A 21430-nucleotide genomic window follows, 5' to 3' on the forward strand; every position below is an offset into this window, starting at 1 on the left:
AAAAGTTAGTGGAAATTAATAGGAAGTTAAATTCAAGGGTATCTCTAAGGCTTCCTTGCAATCGCAGTACAGACATCTGTGTGAGCCTCTGTTTTTCAACACACCTGAGGCCTTTCACCCTCTGTTTAACAAATTAATTTCAACAGAGACCTGCAGCTTATTTAATTTCTTCATAGCAGTATTTCCCTCCATGTCTCCCACCTTACTTTCTGTTCATAATAATGGAATAATTTACTTATTTAAGCTCAAGCCAATTTACAACTTTGTGGTGCACAGGTTAACAAAAAAAAGTTTCTTATCAATGTTTGACAGTCAAGTAAGATATCAATTTTTTTTTTTTCAACATGAAGTGTTTAAAGTCCAGTCTTTTTCTAACAAGGAAATTTAAGTACAATATTATTACTTTAATTAGTGGAATTGCTCTAAATTCTCCTTGTTCAGGATGTGACTATTGTGTCTTTCGTTCTTCTTTTAGTCCCTTCATTCAACACATTTGAATCTAACTTGTTCTTATGTTGGTAGAATATAGAAGGAAACAGGAAATGCAATTTCTATTCTATGATTATGCTATTAAGTGAAATAATTATTGTGAAATCAAAAGTCCAGAATTCAAATACTCCTTTAAATAATAATAAGATAAATAATTTGTAATTGATATAAAGCCTAGTTCTGCGAGCTAGAGTAGTTCTTTCTCAGTCTCTCATAGGGCCTGGGGCAGTTTTTGTTGCTGACTTCAGTATGACAACATGCACAAACTTGTTTTTATCTCAATCTTTTACTTTTTTAGCTTATTTTGTTTTCTAAGTCACCTGTAAGGAACTTAATTTCTAAACGTTGATGATGTATGCCTTTGATTTGTCTTGTTCTGACCAAGTTCCTTATGGAAACTTCCTCTGCCATGTCTTTGTCCGTGCACAACAAGAACAGCTTTACCCACCTCCTGAGATACTGATCGTGAGATCTTGAGAAGAGACTGCTGTTAAATGTTTATTAAACATATATTTTCAATCATTTGTTGGGAAATTGATGATACTTAAGCAAAATTTTCAAGGACAGCTATTCTCCCTTTTAGGTCTTGTTCAAGCAATACCTAAATGAAACATCAGCTACCAATTTGTAGGTTGCAATAAAGGGCATATTTCTTCCCTCTCTCGCTGTCCCTCATCCTTATGGAATGTTGTAGATGCTCTCTTACTAAAAATGTTCAGGAGCCTTCCAGAGGGAACTTGTTTATAATGCTAGTGCTGTTGAGCACATCTCTTTGGTTACATTCATTCTGAACAGAGCTATTTCACCTGTGTCAGTTGAAAACATGAGATGACTGAGACAATACAGCAGTAAGGGACAACATGGACAACTGCACCAGCACCAGACACGCTGCATAACACACTTCCTCTTTCTCCCACTTTTCCTCTTCCTCCAGTTTTCTGTAGTCCTTCTCCATAACTAGGGACCCAGATCTGTTTTTTGATCTGTTCTTTTTCCTCAATCTGAATTACTAAATTCTAAATTATATCTGAACATTCCGGTCCTATCTTGTCTCCAGTAGTGGCTATGAAAAGCTGGCAGAGGACAAGATGCCACTACACTAGGTCTCATCTTAAACATGGTGTCTGCATCAATGACAGATAAGACTTAATATTCTTTCCAATATTTGTTAGCATTAACTATTATAACTTTGGAAAGTCCTCTACTTGTCCACTATACATCTTTCCAGCTTGACTTCAGTGACCCCAGTGGTAATAAGTTCAATTAAGTAGAAAATATACAAAGATTCTCCTTTTCCCAATCAACTCTGTATTCACCATCTTTTAATTCCACCAAACACCTTACTGTTTTGTTGTGGAAAGCCAGCAATCTGCCCATATACTTTACTTTAGCATCTTATATTTTCTATTTCTGGCTGACAAGAACTCCTAAATTTTTCTTGTTCGAAGTATATCTACCTTTCTGAGGACTTCTGGGCAGCTCTGCAGTCTGTATCCCACTATCCCTCAACATACTGAACACAGTAGGGCAGCTACAGAATAGGCGAAACTGCTGCTTTTTGCATGCATTACAGTTTTAATCAGGCTCTTCAGTTCTATGCTCAGATACCTCAGAAATCTACCACATATGACTTCCTCCATGATTTACAAAGGAGGCACACATTCTAAGTGTAGATAATAATTGCACCATTTAAATGATAATACCAAGATGTTTTGTATGGGGAGGCAATTCATGCAGGACATTTTTACCAGGAACAGCTCTTTCATAGGGCTATCTATCCTCATGCCAGATGTCAAATACAAAAAGAAATACTTTGGCATGAATAACAAAGTTCATTTGACTGAAGGATTTACCTCCTAGGAACAAGAACCTCATAAAACATAAACATTGGGAGCAAAGTGAGCCACGTAAGGGCTTTTGCAAAAATTAAACCCATAACACGCCACTAGAAATGGGATATTTCATCTGTTCAATAAGCACTAAAGTTCTCTTTGTTTTTATGGCATCGTAATCTTTGATTACTCTGATAAATATTTGGACTATACAAAACATTGCAATGGAACTAACTGCAGTTATAAAAAACCCTGTGTGTGAAAATGAATTGAGAATGCAATGATACCAGCACATTTTAGAGAAGTTCAAATACAGAACCACATTATTCTAACTGGCTCCTGGCCTCATTCTTTTATGTCTCCATGTAGTCATTTACACCTGAGGAAAATGATTATGAAAGTTGTTATGCTTGCTGGCTTTGCCTAAGCATGATCAGGTAACTGTACCAGACACAGAACACCAGCCTCACCCCGTGTGACTGGCTGAACCCAAACCACACAACTGAACTGTAGCAAATTTTATCCAAAAAATGTAGTCTGGTATTGAGGAGTAGGTCTCTCTATGCTGAAGTCTATGTTTGTGGAATTCATGCGGTCTCTCACAATCACTGCATATAAAACAGCCTCTGTCCCGCCGGGGAGATCTCTCCTTCCTTCCCCTTCCTTTCAACTCACCCACAACTTCCCTTTTTTTTGGTTTTATTGCTCAGACAACAGACTGGGACATCATGCTGCTGGCAGATCATGTGCGTAATCTTAATTCACTCTTTGTTTAAAATTACAACTCTCTCCATACTTGTTACAGTACTCTGCACAAATGTAAGGTTGCAGAAAGGCTCTAGGCATGTCTGTATCCTTCCACAGTGTAAAGCCTATTCAGTCCTATTTATTCTTTTACAGTAGGAGAGGGAATCCTCTATCATTCCAAGCATGACGCACCATTCAGATGCCAGGGACCTATATTCTGCCCACAGTTGAGCTGGAGAAGATCTGTAATCAGGAAAAGCTTCCCAATACCTAGAACTGCTTTTTATAATTCAATGTAAGGAAAATGATCAGACTTCTCTGGGGGCTAGAAAAAAGCAACATGATTACTTTGAAAAGCAAAAAGCTTTTCTCTACCTCATTGTATTCTGAGTAAATGCATTAATGTAAATAAAGTTCAAGTCCATATCACATCTGATAAGAAGTAATTCCAGTGGTGAAAGTCACACCTAGTATAGCACCAGCAATGTTTATGAAGTGGTAACAAGAATACATTTGAATCAATGGGCTGCATATTTATATCGCTGATGCGATACTGTCATGTACTGTCAAATATTTTAACATATTACTTGTAACAGCTGAAGTCTGCGTTTGGTTCCAGCAGACGAAACCCAGAATAACTGAACCAAAGCCCATGGAGATACTTCAGATAGCACTGATTGGAACAAAGAACGTGAGTTTGCACTTAGCATTTATATAGTCCTTTTCATCTTCAAAGAGCATCGCAAACATTAGCTAGTTCTAATTCTCTCACAATGACCTTCATGCTAACCTTTTGGGATAAAAGTAATATACTATAAGAAAAAAACTGACAAGATGTGTAATCAAGCATACACCTAGCCTCAGATGTGTAAACCATCTCTGCCTTGACCTCTATCTCTGCCTCATGGTAGATTCTATCTCATCAAGAATATAAGGCCTTTCACCATGGCTCAGGTATTAATTCACCATACAATGTATGGTGTATTAATACACCATACATTTTTGTGTATTTTACTAGCATAAATGTATTTTACTAGCATAAGGTGACGGTACTAATCCTTGAATAACAGATTTACTACCATAGCTATAGGATACAGCTATGCCTTTTTAACAGATAAGGAACTCAAAATAATACTGCATCAAAAAATTTGCTGGAGCTGTCACAGGACAAGCCAGGGACACATCTAGGTTAGATGTTGGATACCATGGCTTTGAATTCCTACTCCTGAGTCATTCTGGGATTTTTTTTTTTTCTCCTTCGAATTCAAATCGGGAATTTTTTAAGTCTCTTTTAGAAACCTTTCTCAGAAACAGTAGCAGCTTCTTTCACGTACCAGTTCTATTTGCCCTCCAACACAGACTTACAATTTGATTATCAATTCTGTGTGTCTCTGAGCTCAGAATCTTGAATAAATTCCTCATGTTCCAGTTGCTTGCGCACTTTATACAGAGGAATAGATTGAAGCAGACAGTACTCATTTTCATGGTGACCCAGAACAGCTATTGTTACAAGAACACCTTTAATCTCCTGTTTCTGTTTTTGAATTGAATTCAAGTGGGGAGAGATGAAAGAAAGCGTCTCAGAAACCTGCTACTACAGCTGGTACTTCTTAGTTTATCATACACTAGGTCTAATTTTCTTTGATTCTTCTTAAAATTATTGCTTCTATGTCCTAATTTGACAACCAGGCATTCATTGCTATTTTTTGACTATGAAAAAACCCTCCCCTCGCTCTTTCTTACAGCTACTTCCTCAGAAAAAAACCCCCAATCTTACTGCGTTAGGATATCAACATATGAATTTAACTTCTCCCACGGTAGGTTTTCTTATGCAGCGTACACATGAGAAGCTAAATACATCACTACTTACGGTTCAGGGAAAGGACTTACAAAATAAACTGAAGAGTGAAAGGAGGATAAGGGTCATGCTGATATGAAGGGCATCAGTTGCACTGCAGTCCATTTTGGATTTCTTGCAGGAACACACTTGTAATTTCAGTTCTGTGTTGTTAGTCAGAGGCGGTTTTCCAGAATCTGTCACTGAGATTGGGATGTTATAATTGGCCTTCTTCAGGTTTTGAAGCAGGATGACTTGGGCATGAGTATCTGCAAAGGTGAGAATTAGCCAAAATAGTGATTGTCTGGAAGGGAAGAGGAATCTCCAAACAGTATCAGACATGCCACTCATGGAAATTAAGAAGAACATGAGAACACTCTAACGAAAAGGTTAAAGAGTTGAACTGGAGGTAAGAAAAGGCAATCCAGAAATTCTGTCATGGTCTGAGAGCTAACTGCGAACTTATTCCAAACCCCACCAAAGACTTTTAAGAGCCCCTTTTGTTTAAATAATATTATGTGGTCTGCAAATTATTGGCAGAATTTGCCTGTGGAAACTAATATGCTAATGAAATGCTAAGGCACGTCATCCCCAAAGCAATGCAAGAGGGAAGAGTTTATCTATTTGCCAAAGGAAAAAACCCTTCTCACAAGGAAGTATAGGCAAAGCTACTTAACTGCTTCCCTGGTTTGCCTGAGAAGGCAGTGAAGGGAAGTAATGCCCCTTCAAATCCACAGACCTGCTCCACCTGAGCAGCAGTGGGTCACAGCAGCTATTGATACCCAGGTGAGTGTACCAACTCTTTTAGGGGGGTTAACAGAGCAGTGGTTTGATGTTTGGGAACAGCAAAGAAAATGACTCCTCCACTTTGTCCTGCAGGCAGATACAGGTAACTCATCCATCTTTAGTTTTTTCTAAGAAGAATGTGAAATGAATTGCTAAAAGATTCAACAATAATAGAGATAAATAATACATGCTAGAAAACAAATACAAATAATCTACATTAAAAAAGAAATGTAGTACTTTGCCCACAATTTGCCATATAAACCTTCTTCAATTGCTTTGATCCTTTTACCAATAGTGTGTGGTCCCAGTGCATTTGTGAAGAGTTCAAATACTTAAAATCAGGGAGTTATTCAAGTACCTTGCTAAAGCCCATGCAAAAGTTTCATGCTGTCCTCTAGCAAAGCCTTGTGCACCTCACGCAAACCCCTTGCCATGAAACATGCTAATCTTTTCAAAACTGTAAGTCATTAGTAGCCTTTCCTTAAATATAAAACTGAAAGAGAAAAGTTTGGTCAACATAAGAAGAGGAAAAAAAGTTCAGATTTCAGAGAAAATGCAGACAATTAGTATGTCCCACCAGGCAGCTGGTCCGAGCACAAACAGCACAAGTGTAAAGCAGCAGCAATGGGTCCATCCTGCAGGCCTCCCATGCACAACTGCTCCTGAATTCACATCATGAGCAGCCTCAGGGCGAGTACACTGGGATCTGAAGGTGGGAGGACTAAATGCATAAGAAAAAAAGTAATAGACTTACTATTAAGCTTGGTGATTCTCCACAGTTTTTCTGGGCCAGATTGCTTACTCAGTTCAAATTTGAATGGATCTGTGTTGGGATGAAGGTCTTTGTCTGATGCTCCTAGTACCACTACCCTGAGATCTTTTGCATCGTCACAAACTTTTGCCAGTGTCGGATAAAGGGATGGGACATTGTCATTGACATCCTCCAAGGTAATGTGTAAAGTTCCTGTACCTGTAGCGGGAGGGTTACCTATATGAAAAAACAAACATATATTTAGTAAATCATGCTTCCATAAACACTTGCTCTTATTTGTACCTGCATGCTTGCAAAGGGAAATAATTTGTATAGTTCTTACCTCTGTTATATGAAAATTATTGCTTTAAAAAACTGATGAGTCATATTGTAAATTCGTTGCTCTATTTTCAGAATGCAGCCTGTCTGATTCCCTACAGTATGGATAACTATTCTAAGGAAACCTCTGTGAGAGGAATATTTTGGAGTTAAAATGAGATTCGAACGTGAATAGATATCTGGAAAAGAATCTGTTCATAAACACATACTGAGAAGAACATAGTAGGAAACATCCCCTAGATAGACAGCATGGTATTAAAAGAATCAAGAACAAGCCAAGTAGGAGGAAAAATGACAGCAGAGAGGGATCAATTTGTATGGTGGGTGCCCATAAACAGAACAGGACCAGATCACTCCCCAGCAACCCTTGGGGACATATTTTGTTATGTCAGCAGAAGTGAAACCTGTCAACATGCAGCTCTGGAAAATGAGATCTTTTATTTACCCAGAGCTAGCAGTGGAGCCTTCAAGCTTTCTTAATTTATTTGCCAGCCTGTCTCAGCCCTGACCCGAACGAACCAGCTTCAGAGGTGAGGGTGTTGTTTATGCTCCATGGTACTGCTAGAAGCCTGTGTGCCAAGGCTGTGACTGACAAACCAGCCGTGGCGCTGGAAGTGTTTGTAACGGAGACGTCTGCCCACTGGGAGCCGGACTCGGACTAGCACCTCATTTCACAGGGGTCAGAGAGGAGCTGACAAGCGGTAATAACTTTCAGTCACTACAGATGTGTGCCATGGTTGAGCCAGTAACCTACTGCTTTCAGTCTTATTACAGATTCCTTTACCAACCCATTTTAACTGATCTCAAGGTTTTCTAAATGCATGTTACTTCCTTCATTGTATCCCGTCCTTAATTTCTCACTTAAAATGCTGCGCTTCTGGGTTGTTTGTGTTTTTCTGCTTTAGTACACAAGATCTATGATCTCTGCGCTTCCTTTTAGCTATAAACCATTAGCAGGTAGAAAGGATTCAAGAGGTTGCACTTAACCTGTAAAGCACTAGTGCAGTGTGTCATGGTAGTTTTAAGTTCGGCGCTGAAAGAGGTACACTTTAGCATAATTACCCTGCCTATAGCAGCCCAATAAACTATGGAATTATTGCTGCACTGTGAGTGCATCCTAAGGGAGAAGTAAATACCCTGTGGGCTGGATCTGATAAACTACTCACTGTAGCAGAATGCAATTAGTCCTTTCAGTAACAAATGTTACTAATGGTGATACCTCATCTGTTTCATGCACACATAAATGCATAACAATGGCAGACTTTTCATAGGTCTTTAGCTTTCCCCCTCCTCATATTGCACTTCGTCATCAGAAGGGTTAGGGTTGAGTTCTTCTTAATGAAAAAGAAATTATTTTTCACTTTTTATTGGACTAATTGAATTTGCAGAAAGACTCCAATACATTTTTTGTTCTTGATATATTATTAAGTAAAGTCATACGGCAGAATGGATGAAAAGACATTCAAGTATTTGAAATATGATCATAAAAGCCAGCCTTTCATGCACTTAATTAAACTGCTGTCTTTAATTTTGAATGCATTATTTTCACACTGGACTGATAATGTCTTATGCACTGCCCTTCTTATCTTTCTCTGAAGTCAGTAATATTAAAATCTGCCTTTTGAAATTAAGAAGCCAACAGCATTATGAATGTACTGTTATTTTGTCAAACGCAGATATGGCTGCATTTTCTCTGCCATGCTAATGTTTCACTATCTTTGTATGGCTTATGGGCCAGTCAACTATTACGCACAAATAGAGAGAAAGGAAATTGCTTCTGTCCCTTTCAATGACTTATTCTCTGGTTGGTTTATTTATAATGATTTAAACAAAACCTCTTGGTTATTTATGAAGACCTCCAAAAGAAAAATAAGCAAATGTCAAGGTCATAAACTGAAGCTTGTTAAGACACATGTCATAAAAAATACAACAAAAAATGAATTGAGGAAAAATGATCACAACATATCTACTGGGAATATATGACTTTCATAAATTTGACACTATTATGCATTTGAAATAATTAAAAAATCCCATGATATCCAGACAGCTTTGGTTTTGAAAGGAAAGATTTACGTAGCATATTTTAATTCTGAAATAAAACGTCTCGTAATTTGTATTGTAAAACCTTGCAGCTGAAAACCAAATTAATGCATAAACCAAGACATAAAGGGCTCTATCCAGTAACCCTTGGGAGCAGCTTTTCAAAAGAGCTTCACTCTCATTTTTGTCACTGAAGTGAACTGGCCATTCCTCCTGAGGCTGAACACTTTAAACCTTTAGGTGCCTTTAGAGCCATTTGGGATCGAGATAATTCCACATTTCTGCTAAGGCTCCCACAAGAGGCATAGCTGTGAATATACCACGACAAACAGATGAATGAAACGGCAGTACTCACGTGTGCAAAAGCTACTAAAACAGAGACTGAAGGATAGCTAATTTTATGCTGAAAGAAGGTGAAACCTTGGTATTGAATCCTGATTTTAAAGACTGAGAACCTTAATGAATAATCTTCAATGAGACTGAACTGCAAAATAAGATCTTTCAAATTAGTTAGGGGTTGTGGGACTGGAACTTTGATCAGCAACACTAAAAAAGTATAGATTCATCTTCAAACATTCTGCAGTTGGAAATGTATGATACACTTATCTGAACTGGACCAGGACTGGTAACGTCTTCATATCCTGGCATTAGACTTCATACAAAGGTTCTAAGAGCAGTCTTCAGTTAGGCAATAGCTACTGCTGTTGTAAGATGCAACAAGTGCAAAACAGACAAACAAATCTAGTTCTTTTGCATGAGCTAGAGCGCGCCACAGGATATCTTGGGAACTAGAATCTGTAATGCAAGGGATTGTTACCAGAAGATGCACATGTTGAATTGGATTTTAGTGCTATCAGCATAAACAACCATGTTGCTACCTTTATTAAAAAAAAATAGTTTCAAAAGAAATGAAAAAGCCATGCAGAATTGTACTAGAATAATTAGTGTAAAGTCTGAAATTATAAAGTCCCTGTAGAAACACACGTCCAAGAAATTTGAAAAGTGGCATTCCGTTTTGGTCCAAAAAGTTCCCATAGGAACAATGATGTCATTTAGACATCTAACTACTCAAATGAGACTGCCAGTCAGGTAGTTAGTTTCTTAAAAGATACCAATTATGCACAATGACGGCCGTGGACTAAGATGACATTTCTCTTAAGTATCAAGCATGTCTAACAAGCAATCATATGGCTGAATGGCTGATGATGCATTTAATCTGAGCATAACATTTTTATGGACATGAAGAGCCATTTCATGTTCCACTTTCTAGTTTTTCTACAGAAATGTGATGCTGTTGTGTATAGATCTCTAAGCTAAGCTGTGCTCCACGAAATTAAAGACGGTATCTGGGCTGCTTTGAAACTCAATTAAGACATTCCTAATCAGTGTACATTCAAATACCAACAGCTTTCATTGATTTGAAGTGACAGCAAAAATACAGAGTTAGGAATAGCCATACAGCAGGTGAGATTTTCTGGTATGTCTCACACAACAAGCCAAACACCCCGAAAAAGTCAGTAAAAGTTGAGGAATTAATTTTTGGGGGTATCCGAAGAAAATCTTGTAACATGACTGAGGGTTGCCTGCACAGCATCCTATTTCTTTGCACGATGTAGACACACCTGCACTTCTATCTTATCTTCCTACTGTTATTATCACAAAAGACTGACAGAAGGATCCACATTGCATGAGTAAGTAAGTCCACAGTCATCTCTGAATGTCTCACTGCAACCTGTGCAGGCATATGTACAAAAGCTTTAAAATGGTCAGTGCAGATGCTAATAACTATGTAGCCTCAAATTATTAACATGAAAGTTGTTTTTATATGTTTTAACTCAAAGCATGACTTTCATGGAGCATTTTGAGTTCATACATTTTTTTCACAATGCTAAGGAAACCTTGGGGAACACAACGCTGGCTACGCTGGTATCTGGGCCATGTCAACCTGCTGCTTTCACATTCAGTAGTTTTCCGCTGCTAACTGAGCGCTCACAACAGCAGCAACAGTGGAGGGAACAATTTAGGCACTTCACTGTTGGAATCGCAGCAGTTATGTTTAGACACTATATTCTCTTCTAGGTGTACAGCCGAGGATGAGGGTAGTTAAAAGTAGGCATCCATCTACACTAAATTGCCAGTGTAATTTTACAGAAGCTGGTCAGAAACATTGTTCTAAACTGGTAGAACATTTTCAAGATGGAAGAGTTGTTTAAATGCATCTCAAAGGCAAAAAAAGTCTAGACAATTTAATCCTTTTCTTCCAGCTTTCCCTTTCCGATTTGCAGCAAATCTCAGGATTAGCCTAAATGACCCTGCTTACATTTTCCAAGCATTCAAAAACATATTCGGAACTTAGAAAACAAACAGATTTGGACATTGAGATTACGGTGAGTTTAGATTGTCCATGAAAATGAAGATGCATATTACTTAAAGCAGTGGAAAGGATCATAAGAGCGTATCCAAGTAAAACAATTGCTTGAACATTGCTGCTTAAAAAATAAAGTCCTATGCTTTGGTCAACAGACCACCCAAAATCAAAGAATTATACTGATGTTGTTCATCCTACCTTGAGCTTTCTGAATTCTAAAATTTTTAAATCTTTTGGAATAACTGCAGTGTATTTTTTTTTTCTTTTTCCTTTTAGAATTGGGTAGTTAAATTATATTTATTTTAAGACGTAAAGGATATTAGAAACTAAACAAATTGGATATAATAAGAACACTTGTTCAGGTAAATAAAATTTCATTTAATTTGTGAAAACCAACAGGAAAATCCTCAAAAAATATTTTCCCTTCTAGTCTGATGCTTTTTTTCAGTTTGACACCAAACTTGACTTGATCTAAAATAGAACAAGTTGCACAAGGAAGAACAAGGATTATCAAACACAAAAAAGTACATTTCCACATGCTATGTGAAAATGGGCTTTCAATAAATCAGAGGAAAGTCAGTTTACTTGTAAATAGTATAATTTGTTTAGTGGCACAGCTAAGGAACAATGCATTGATAATAAACTAACAAGAAAAATGCCAGACACACAAGTGTTAAGACTAGGAAATGGTGACACTGCATGTTTTCACTTATGTATAGAAAGTTCACCTAATGGTATCAAAAGCTAAACGTCAGAAATCTTCTCTGTTTAGAACTTTAATGGTTTGCATCTTGGTCATTACAGCAAAGGAATATTTATGTAAATGCCTCTACATAACAAAATATAATTATAAACAAGCATGAAAAAAAGAAATTTAATTTGAACTACTTTTCTTTTTTTTTTCCTAAGAACATCAGAGGCCTTGGATTCTGGCAATATTTATCAAATTTCCGAAGAAGAAAAATCAACCATTCCAGAAAATCCAGCTGCCACACAGATCTAAGCCACAGTATTGCTGGAAGCCAGACCAGTTTTTAGGAAGAATGAAGCATGAACTGTCCCTTTTCACATGCTCATTATGAATGGTAAAAAGACTTCTGTGCTCATTTCTTCTTATCAAATTAAGCTTCCAGAACCATCAAATTAATGCATATTATCTATGCCCTTCTATGCCATGATGCAGAAATTACAAGGCCATTTAATTCCTAAAGCAAGCAATAGGGTATCCATTGCCATATAGATTTCCTCTCAAGCCGACAGAGTGAAAATTCATTCATTCTAAATTTTACTAGAATATTTATGGTTTACCTTTTAGCAGCAGTTTTTAATCCACTTGCACTGTCCCTTATGTAACCCAGAAAGCTCAATTCCAACTTTTTCTCCCACTTCTATTTTTTTGCTGGCTAACAAAGTTACACAGATACAAAATGAGTGAGCAATTATAGCAAGAACAATATTTCAGCAGGATGTGGGTTTACTAATTTCTGGCACAATTACCTTTCCTCTGAACCATCATGAATAAAGTCTTATCCCTTAAAACTTCTATAAACTACATTTAAATAAGAGTCATGTCGAGATCAATTTGGAACTGCAATGATGCCTACAGAATTTCCTTCATTTTAGACCCATGTAACTAACAGTAAAATGCAGAAGCGCCTAGGATCTTTCCTCGGATATGGGTTTTTCACCAATTTCTCTATTTTCAGCTTCATATTTGCCTGAAGGAGAATACAGCAAGAAAGGAAGAGAATAAAGAATGAAAATAGTGTTGCAGAAGTTCCCAAATTGTTTGGAGGGAGCTACGCAGCCAGACTGTGCAGTACGTGGTTAAGCTAAGTAACATGTTCTCTCTTTAAATTACTATCCTTCATATATGGACTGTGAGAAAGAACACTTCGTGCTTTCTCATGATAATGCTATGAAAATCTAAACACAAATTTTCATCTCATGTCGCTTTTTTCTTTTCCCCTCCATATGCTGTTTTTCTAATCAGAAAATGTGTGCATACAAGGCGATTTGGCAGCAGGTACCCTCACTGCAGGCATAAATCCCGTTCAGACAGGCATATTCCATTACATTTTGTGTTCAAGCTGAACTCTATTAATGGTTCAAGCAAAGCAGATCAAACCAGTAGAGTGGGAAGGTTCCAAGATTTGGGTGTGCTGCTCAGAATCTGACATTTTAAAAAACTGGTCTCATAAATGCCATATGCTGACATTTTGTATACAAGAGGTCCCGAATTTCCCATGAGTTTATATTTCCTATGCACTTTCTGTATGTATTTGCCTAAAATATTTTTCAAAATTTGTAAAATAAATAGTCTTTAAAAGTTAAAATCCTTCATTCATTCACTCAAATAGTACAAGCAGATCCTATTTTTGAGTAATTACATTTCAAAAGAGCACAGCTCTTTCAGCATATCAAATTGCTACTGACATATGGCATCCATCTTAAATACTGTTTTCAGCATTCTAATTTCTTTTTCTAATCATGAGTCCGTGATGACAAATTAAAACAATATTTTGTGTGCAATTCATATTTTGCTGAAATTTAAAATAGCAAGAAAAGGATGAGTATTAAATTTACTTACTCTTCTCCATTAATATAGCAATTAAGATAAGGGGTATAAAACTGGCTTAATTGGGTTGCTATGGCAACTAATTGCCTAATTTCTTCAAAAATAGCATGTTTTAGGTGGAATCAATCTGTGGTAATTTAATTACATACATCATGAAGCAAGAAGACAGGTTAGATACATGTAAGGAAAAGTTCTAATTGCAAATTGTTACACATCTCTCTGTTACTCCATTTTCTTCTAGATGTTGTCTGTTACTGCTCATTACACATCGTACAGAATGATAATTTTTCTTTTTAATGATTAGGAGTATCGAGACTTGCACAATAAAGGAGATTCAGAATTGCTTGGGTGTAGTTAAGCTGGTCCTTGGAAACAAGGAAAAAAGCGAAAGCTAGACCTTGACTCACTTCTTCCTCACTTTGCTTTGCATGTGCAACAGGGAAATGGAAATAGTGCCACGCAGCTAGCTAATTTATACACATGGCACTGGCCAGCGCAGCTCAAGGCGAACGCTGAAATCACACCAATCTAGAATCACACCTTTTTATAGTCCTCCGTATCTCTTAACCTTTACCTTGCTCAAACACATATACTCCACTCAATAGAGGTTAACTGCTCCTGAAGCTTAATTTCCTGCAGCTCAGCCCTCCTGCTGGACATCCTGCCTGTGACTGAGGACGGCTGCCACGCAAATGCTTATAATGTCGAACCCTGGGGATGTGATGTCATGTAGGGAGCAAACCACTTTCAGACAAGAAAAGAGCTGTTTTCACTTAAGCAGAATTGCTGTAACAAACAGTGCTTACTGTGATTTAGTGCATTTAAAGATACACCAGTTAAAATTTCGAACCCTTAACTCCATCTCTGAGTATCTTTAACATCTGGAAGAGATGCCACGTTTTTAATGACATTTCCTCTATATTTAATGTAGTAGAAGTACTTATAGTGTCACTTTTTGTCTCAGTAGTTCCCAGCTGATGAGAACAGCCAGGGAGGAAGGTGGCACATGTACACTAGGCAAGAGTATGTGTCTCAGTAGGAGACCACAGCTACCTGGCTTTGCCTGGGTGCTGCTCCACCAGAGTGGCATGAGAAAGGTGAAGTTGATAACTACATTTAACCAAATCAGCAAGACTGGGTATTAGTTCTTCATCATCTGTCACCAGCAGCTGACATACCCCAACAGCACAGGTGTTTTTTCCATGTATCTGGCAAACAAAGATAACCAAAGTTTTTCTTCTAGAGAGATTAAAAAAGTTACACAATGGGGACATTAATGAGGTATCATGCCCCTCTGCAATAACATGAGTGATTATTGCATAACGAAGGTAAATCTGGATATATTTTATTATTTCTCCCTCTTAAAGGAAAAGGAGAAACAAATTTTAGCTTTCACATATTTTTCCTCAGAATACAGGGGAAAAAAAGACCATTCCTGGAGAGTTTTTAGCATAACTGACCTTACAAGAAAAACACACAGGTATTCTGCTTTACAATAGTCATCCCAAATACTCCCGTGTGTAACAGAATCTGTAGGATGACGCTACAACATGGTTGCGTAGCAAATTTGGAAGGTCTGTTGCAGGCAGATTTCTCAAACTCAAATGATTTCTTGTCTGTATTTAACATACATGTGTTGTACAGATATACTCCCAATAATTGCACTGTATGCTTGTGATATTGCATTGTTTTTAGTAATTAGGATGCTAAATTCAGGAAATAAAATTATCATCATTATTGGCACTTTTGTTAATTGAATGAAACCTCCGATGTTTTCCAAGTCTGCCTAAACCTGACTTTGTCCCATTATGAGCTCATTCTCAGATCAAACACAGTTCATGATACTTTAGTGTGTTAACTCTGCTTTGTGGTATTTCCTATCAGTGTGTAATTTCTTCTCTAACAAATCACAGATTCTCTGTCCACACAAGTGTTTAATAAAAAGTTTTCAAATTCTAAAGACACTGCCTTGACCTTTACTGAAATCAAAAGTACAGAGAAAATTAGGATATTCATTCCAAAAAGTCCTTTTTAAAGTGAAATTCCCCCCCCCCCCAATAAAGGTCAAACTTTATTATCTATAAAATTAATACTGTGTCCATCAAATTTGCTCTTACACATTGTGTCAATTCTGTTTGGGAAGATACAGGAACTGTTTAGATCAGAAACAATTCATACTTAACTACCCTTCTCTGCAGTTAATTTGATAATGCTGAAAAACCATATCACAAAGTTAAAAAGAGTATCATAAACAACTAAATAATTTCCTGCAGTGGAATGACTCCATTTTCTATGGTCCATTCATGGTTGCTGTCCTACTGGTAAAGAACAGTTCTGTGACTTACTGAAAAAAGATAAAAATGCGATGGGTTTATATAAAGAACTACCAAGCATGAAGCTTCTGGTTTTACTTCTGACAGAAATCTTGAACATGGTACAAATAAGAAAAATGCCCTGGCACTTGTCCCCTGCACTGAAGCGTAATAACAAGAAGCCAGTGCCTGCTGAATCCAGTGACAGATTCTCTACTGACATCAGTGAAAGGGTATGATAAAAGCATCGCCGTGAGTTTTGTTTTCAGCTCTCTCCACTCCTCACCCAAGATAGCACACAAATGTAAGGTCATCTTAAAAAGAGGTGACGATGGGACGACAGTATCTGTTCTGTAATCGTATAAATTTTATATGCTATGAATACAAATAGAAAAGAATATGTTTATTTACTGTTTTAGCGTATGTTTAAGGTATGAATACAAATAGAAAATAATATGTTTATTTACTGTTTTAGCGTATGTTTAAGGTTCTTTATCAAGGTCCAAGGTTTCATCTGATTTTAGAACTTCGACTTCTTATAAATACTGTTAAAAATTAGCGCACAACTCCCAGACACCCTGCCACAGTAAGCAGCATGTTTGCAATCCCTTATACTGACAATTAACAACATCGACACTGCCGAAACTCCTGCTACGCTCTCGGGAACCGGAGGCGGGGGAAGATGGATTAGGCGTGCTGCTGTGGCCCCATGGCCGTACAGGCCTCCAGCGGAGCTGGCTCGTCTAGGCAGCCTCGCAAGCGCCAGTGTGGCGCTGGGGCCGGACTGGGGTGCTCTGCCTTGCGCCGGGAGCCGCGCTGGGTGCCGACCCACGCCGCCGCACTGTGCCGTGGACGCTACCTGCGCTCTTCTGTATTCCCCAGCTAAGAACAGGAAAGCCTAAGGCAGCTCCAACTTCCTCAGTGCATGTGCCAACACATCTCAGATTTGACTTAGAGAGAAGATGAAAGGCCGAAGGAAACAATGACCTGCACTGAATGCTTTTGAAAAAAGCATCTCTGATTCAGTATGGGGTCTTTTTGACTCTCCCTTCTTGCCCCTGTCTGTTAGCCCAAGCAAATGACTTGCTCTATTGGAAATGCCTCTGAATTTTCAATTTACCACCCTATCTCATTTGGCAATTCTTAATCCTGCCTTTGGCTGCCCTCTCACAGAAAAGTCCTAACCATATTCACTGGTATTAGATAGGCTACACTTATTAACCTGAAGAAAGAGATTTACAGTTTGTGGACAATGCTGTTTTAAAGAGAATGCATACAGTTATGTTCAATCTGATTTTTTTCCTTTTTAAGTTAACATAAACTTCTTTTAAAGTCCTGAAAGAATTCTGTATTAATTTCATACAATTCTATCACAATTTGTCTGGTCACCTAATATAATACCCCTTTTCAAGATGGACATTAGCTATGATGGCTAGAAAAATAATGTGGTTTTCACAGCTTTTCTAGTTAGCATTATCAGTGGCCTGGAAATAAGTAGGGGAACACCTTCCAGGGATGTTATCAGTCTCAGTCATAATGGCAGGGGACGAGGCAGACCCCCAAACCTACCCATTGAAATCGATTTTTAAAACTTGCTTGGCTGCTTTAGCCACAGAGCCTAGACTGAAACTTCAGACTAGCAGCACCTATGTGCAACGGCAGCGTTGTTCCCTCTGCGAACGGAAGAAGCAACCCCTCCGCACGTGGCCGGGGCGTGATCTGAAGCTCGCCTGTCTTGCCGCAGCCCTGCCCAGCGCAAAGCGGGGGTCCCGGCACCGCTGCCTGGAAGGAGCGACCAGAGGCTGTGCATGACACTGGTCCTCCTGCTCCTCTCAACTCCCACAAACTCCTCTCGTACATGTTTATACAGACCAGCAGATAACTTTTCCAGTTACCTGCCCGCTTGTAAGTTTAACGTGTCTCACAAGCGGTTTGGTAATTAATCCAGGGGTGATACAGACCACAAGGTTTAACATCAGCTATTTAAGTTCTGCTATTTACTGCCACTTCTGCACGTGTCTGAGCTGCATACAGTGAAACAGTACAATACTCCTGAATGATCATTATTAACACCTTAGCATGACAGTACTAAATGCACACATGTGGTTTCTAATTACTTCATTCAAAGAAGTCAATAATGTGGAAGTAGATTAGCTCCCGTGCTAACGGTACTGCAGAATTACAAATAAACACGGTAACAACAGCTTGAATTAGACCCAGTACCTTAGCTGAACAATATCCCTTTTCTTTAACCCGTGTTAAATACCTTCTCTTACTCTGCTGTTCAGCACACAGACACCTTTCCTTTCTGTTTTTTTTCCAGAAGGGAAAAAATTCTGGGAATTAAGAGGGGTCACCCAGCAGTGAGGTTCTTGGCTTAGAATAGATGAGCAAGGCGTGTTACTGCCCTAAGCGCAACATAAAGGTATACCAGAAAATCCACTTTCATTTGGACTGGTTTCCACAGTTGGAAATATTCAGCTTCTTGCTCCATCTATTCTTTTTGAGGATAAAACACCTTTGAAACATACACAATTTTGTCCTTTTGATAACCCACCAGTAATATGATCCTGATTTATTACTTTCATTGTGAGATGACATTTCCCAGTGTACCAGGCTTTAAAGTTGCATTTAAAAAAAATCTTTACCCAATAGCAAGTAAAAGACAGAAATAAGTTTACTGCTATGTTTTTCCATGGAAATGTCCTAAAAAAAAAAGTATATGAATATATAAATAAATCATCATCTCAGCAGAATTTTTTTTCTTTTATACTTAAGGCGATATTTTCTTTTTCCTGTCAGGCCCTGCAAATGTTCCCTGAGTCATGTAGTTACAAAAATGTAGAATTACTCTCCTAAAAGAACATTTTACAATTCATCACCAGGGCTAAACCAGCTGCAGCTGTGAAAAAGCGTTAGCATATTAGCTGTTATATTACAGACAAATCTGTATTTATTTAATTTTTGCCTTTAGCACTGGAGATTTGGAATGTTCAGGATTTTCTCTGCTCCAAAGTCACTCACTGAATTTTCACTAGATAGTTTGATTTTGTTTACATTTGACAGAAGGAACTTTAATCCACACAATATGTAAAAAATATTGCATTTTAACAAGGGTTTTTACTTATGCTTTTATTGTCATTGTATTGAATAGAATAGAATTCAGCATATCAGGTATGAGTTGTTACTGGTATTTAGGTGCCTTAGGCTTACTAACTGCTCAAATATTATGAAGAAATTAACTCTCATAAAGATGATTTATTACTTTCCAAGAATGCTCATAAACTATTTGCATTTAGCATTAAGATCTTGGTGTAGGAATGAATCTGTGAGACGTAACCTTAAATCAAAGCTGTTCTAAGTCTGAAGTTTTAAGTTAATTCCTCTATTTTCTGTTTCACACAATGATCTCTAATACCTTTAGGTGGCCACCTAGCAAAGTGCTGAATGGTATGCTTAACTTTACCTGTGCACCTTTCTGAATAGAAAATTTCAAGCAGGGAAAAAAGTCACATACTTTAATGAATATGATTGACAATAGTTACTCACCACTGTCTATTGCCAGAAAGAGAGCAGTGTATATGTTATCCTGAACATAAGGAGATTCCCGATCCAGGATAGCAGTGGTGCCAATGGTACCATTGGTAGGGTTAATTTCTAACCAACCTGCTGGATCCTTGTACACTGAATACCTAAAAAAAAAAATATATAGAAGCTGTTAACGGATTATACATCTAGACATAAAACAATTACAGAAGAATATGTCTTTGCACTCACTGGCTTTCATGCGGTGGATCGCTTAATACTTAAAAAACACAATTTAAACCTTGTTCCTTCCCTTTGAGATAGTTTGTTATTGTTAGGCTTATTTGACTTGAGGCAATGTCTTTGGATACGTATGTCCCAAAGCTTAGTATGGAAATCAATAGTTGAAACATTATGGAGGACCTGTTTCCTACGGCTGTGTTATACAGCCAGAGTACTCGAACACTTTCAATGGACCTCTGCATCAACACTGCTATTTACAGACTTCATGAATCCTCTCACAGTCCTCCTTTTTCCAGACTCAAAATTCTGGTTGGACTAGGAGTTATGTTTTTTTACTTCTTTTTGGACGTTTTTTCATTTTTTTTTTCTTACAATTAGTTATTTTGGGTAGGGCCAGAAATGTAATAAATGTGGGGTATGGTAGCAAAAAGAGAGTCAGACTATGGATTCATTAGGTCTAGTGGGAGCTGGTTATATGCAGACCCAGTTTGCACACATTTGTTCTGCAGTCTGTGATCTGTAGTTTCCTGCTTCTGATGATTTCAAATAGATGCTCAGAATCTTGGAACAATTCACCCATATACTTGTTGTCTAAATAAGGATTTGAAAATGCTGTCTGTCAAGATCCCTCAATACAAAATCTGCTATTGTTCTTCCTTTGCATTAATCACCACAAATATCTAGACCTTGATACTGGAAACATTTAGAGAGATTGTGGAGTTTACGCACTAAGAACTGCCCTACTTGACTGAAGTAATAAACGTAAGAATGTCCATGATTAGGGCCTAATTCTATACTCAGTTAAATATATTTAGTAATATAACAAGACAGAGCTGAATTAACTAGTATCAATTCCCTCTCCAATGAAATGTGTTAATATTTTAAATGAAAACTCCAATCATAGAATCAATACTTAGTATAATAACCCGTTTATCTTTTTTGTAGTGAATTGTTATAGGTCATAAACAGTCTACAATCTACCACAGACATTTTCAATTATAAGTAATTGGCATGAAACCTGTTGTTTAATAAGTATGTGCTTAGCCAGGGCCTCATAGTGGCTTTCATCTGAAAGGTGTCCTATGCGATAATGCTGCCAAATATCAGAGCAACAATTTCTTTAAGGAATAATAAAAAATAACAGATTATTAGAGGTGGGGTGGAAGGAAGTAAAATGAAATAAAATGGCAGTTGCTAGAAGAGGAAAGAATAAATTGCAGGCCAACAAAGAAAGTCATGGTCTCACTGAATGCCTATTTCAAAGGCTTGCTTCGGTCTCTTGTGCCCTCTGGAAAGCAGGAAAATAAGTTGTGATTAGTTGCTAGACCAGTCTCGCAGACTGTGAAGGGATGTCCATTATCATAGCTAACAACGAGGGGGCAACGTGCGGCTGTCCTATCCAGCTGCCTTTCTCCCCCCAGTCCTCGTTTCAGACCTCTAGGTCCCATGTAGCTTCTGCTTTTTCACTGTCACTGTTTTGATCAGGCAGAGTTTGAGAGCTTTGGATTTTTGCTGCGATCTCGGAACGGTGAGCAGAGCCACAGCTCTGAGCTGTTAGATGTCCAAGACGGCCATCAGCGTCT

At 37.9% G+C, this 21430-nt stretch overlaps 1 protein-coding gene across 1 annotated transcript in view; it reads right to left on the bottom strand.

Annotated features, from left to right (window-relative positions):
• LOC104625366 (cadherin-13-like) overlaps positions 1-20623 on the bottom strand; it is a 33240-nt gene extending 12617 nt beyond the window's left edge. The window contains exons 1-4 of the mRNA XM_010292975.1: positions 20592-20623; positions 19629-19771; positions 6446-6679; positions 4959-5174 (exon numbers count right to left, since the gene is read on the bottom strand). Coding sequence (XP_010291277.1) covers positions 4959-5174; positions 6446-6679; positions 19629-19771; positions 20592-20623 — 625 coding nt within the window. The remainder of the gene's footprint in view (positions 1-4958; positions 5175-6445; positions 6680-19628; positions 19772-20591) is intronic.
• Between the last annotated feature and the right edge of the window lie 807 nt (positions 20624-21430).

Source organism: Phaethon lepturus, unplaced genomic scaffold, assembly GCF_000687285.1.
Source record: "Phaethon lepturus isolate BGI_N335 unplaced genomic scaffold, ASM68728v1 scaffold7878, whole genome shotgun sequence".
NCBI classification, from domain to species: domain Eukaryota; kingdom Metazoa; phylum Chordata; class Aves; order Phaethontiformes; family Phaethontidae; genus Phaethon; species Phaethon lepturus.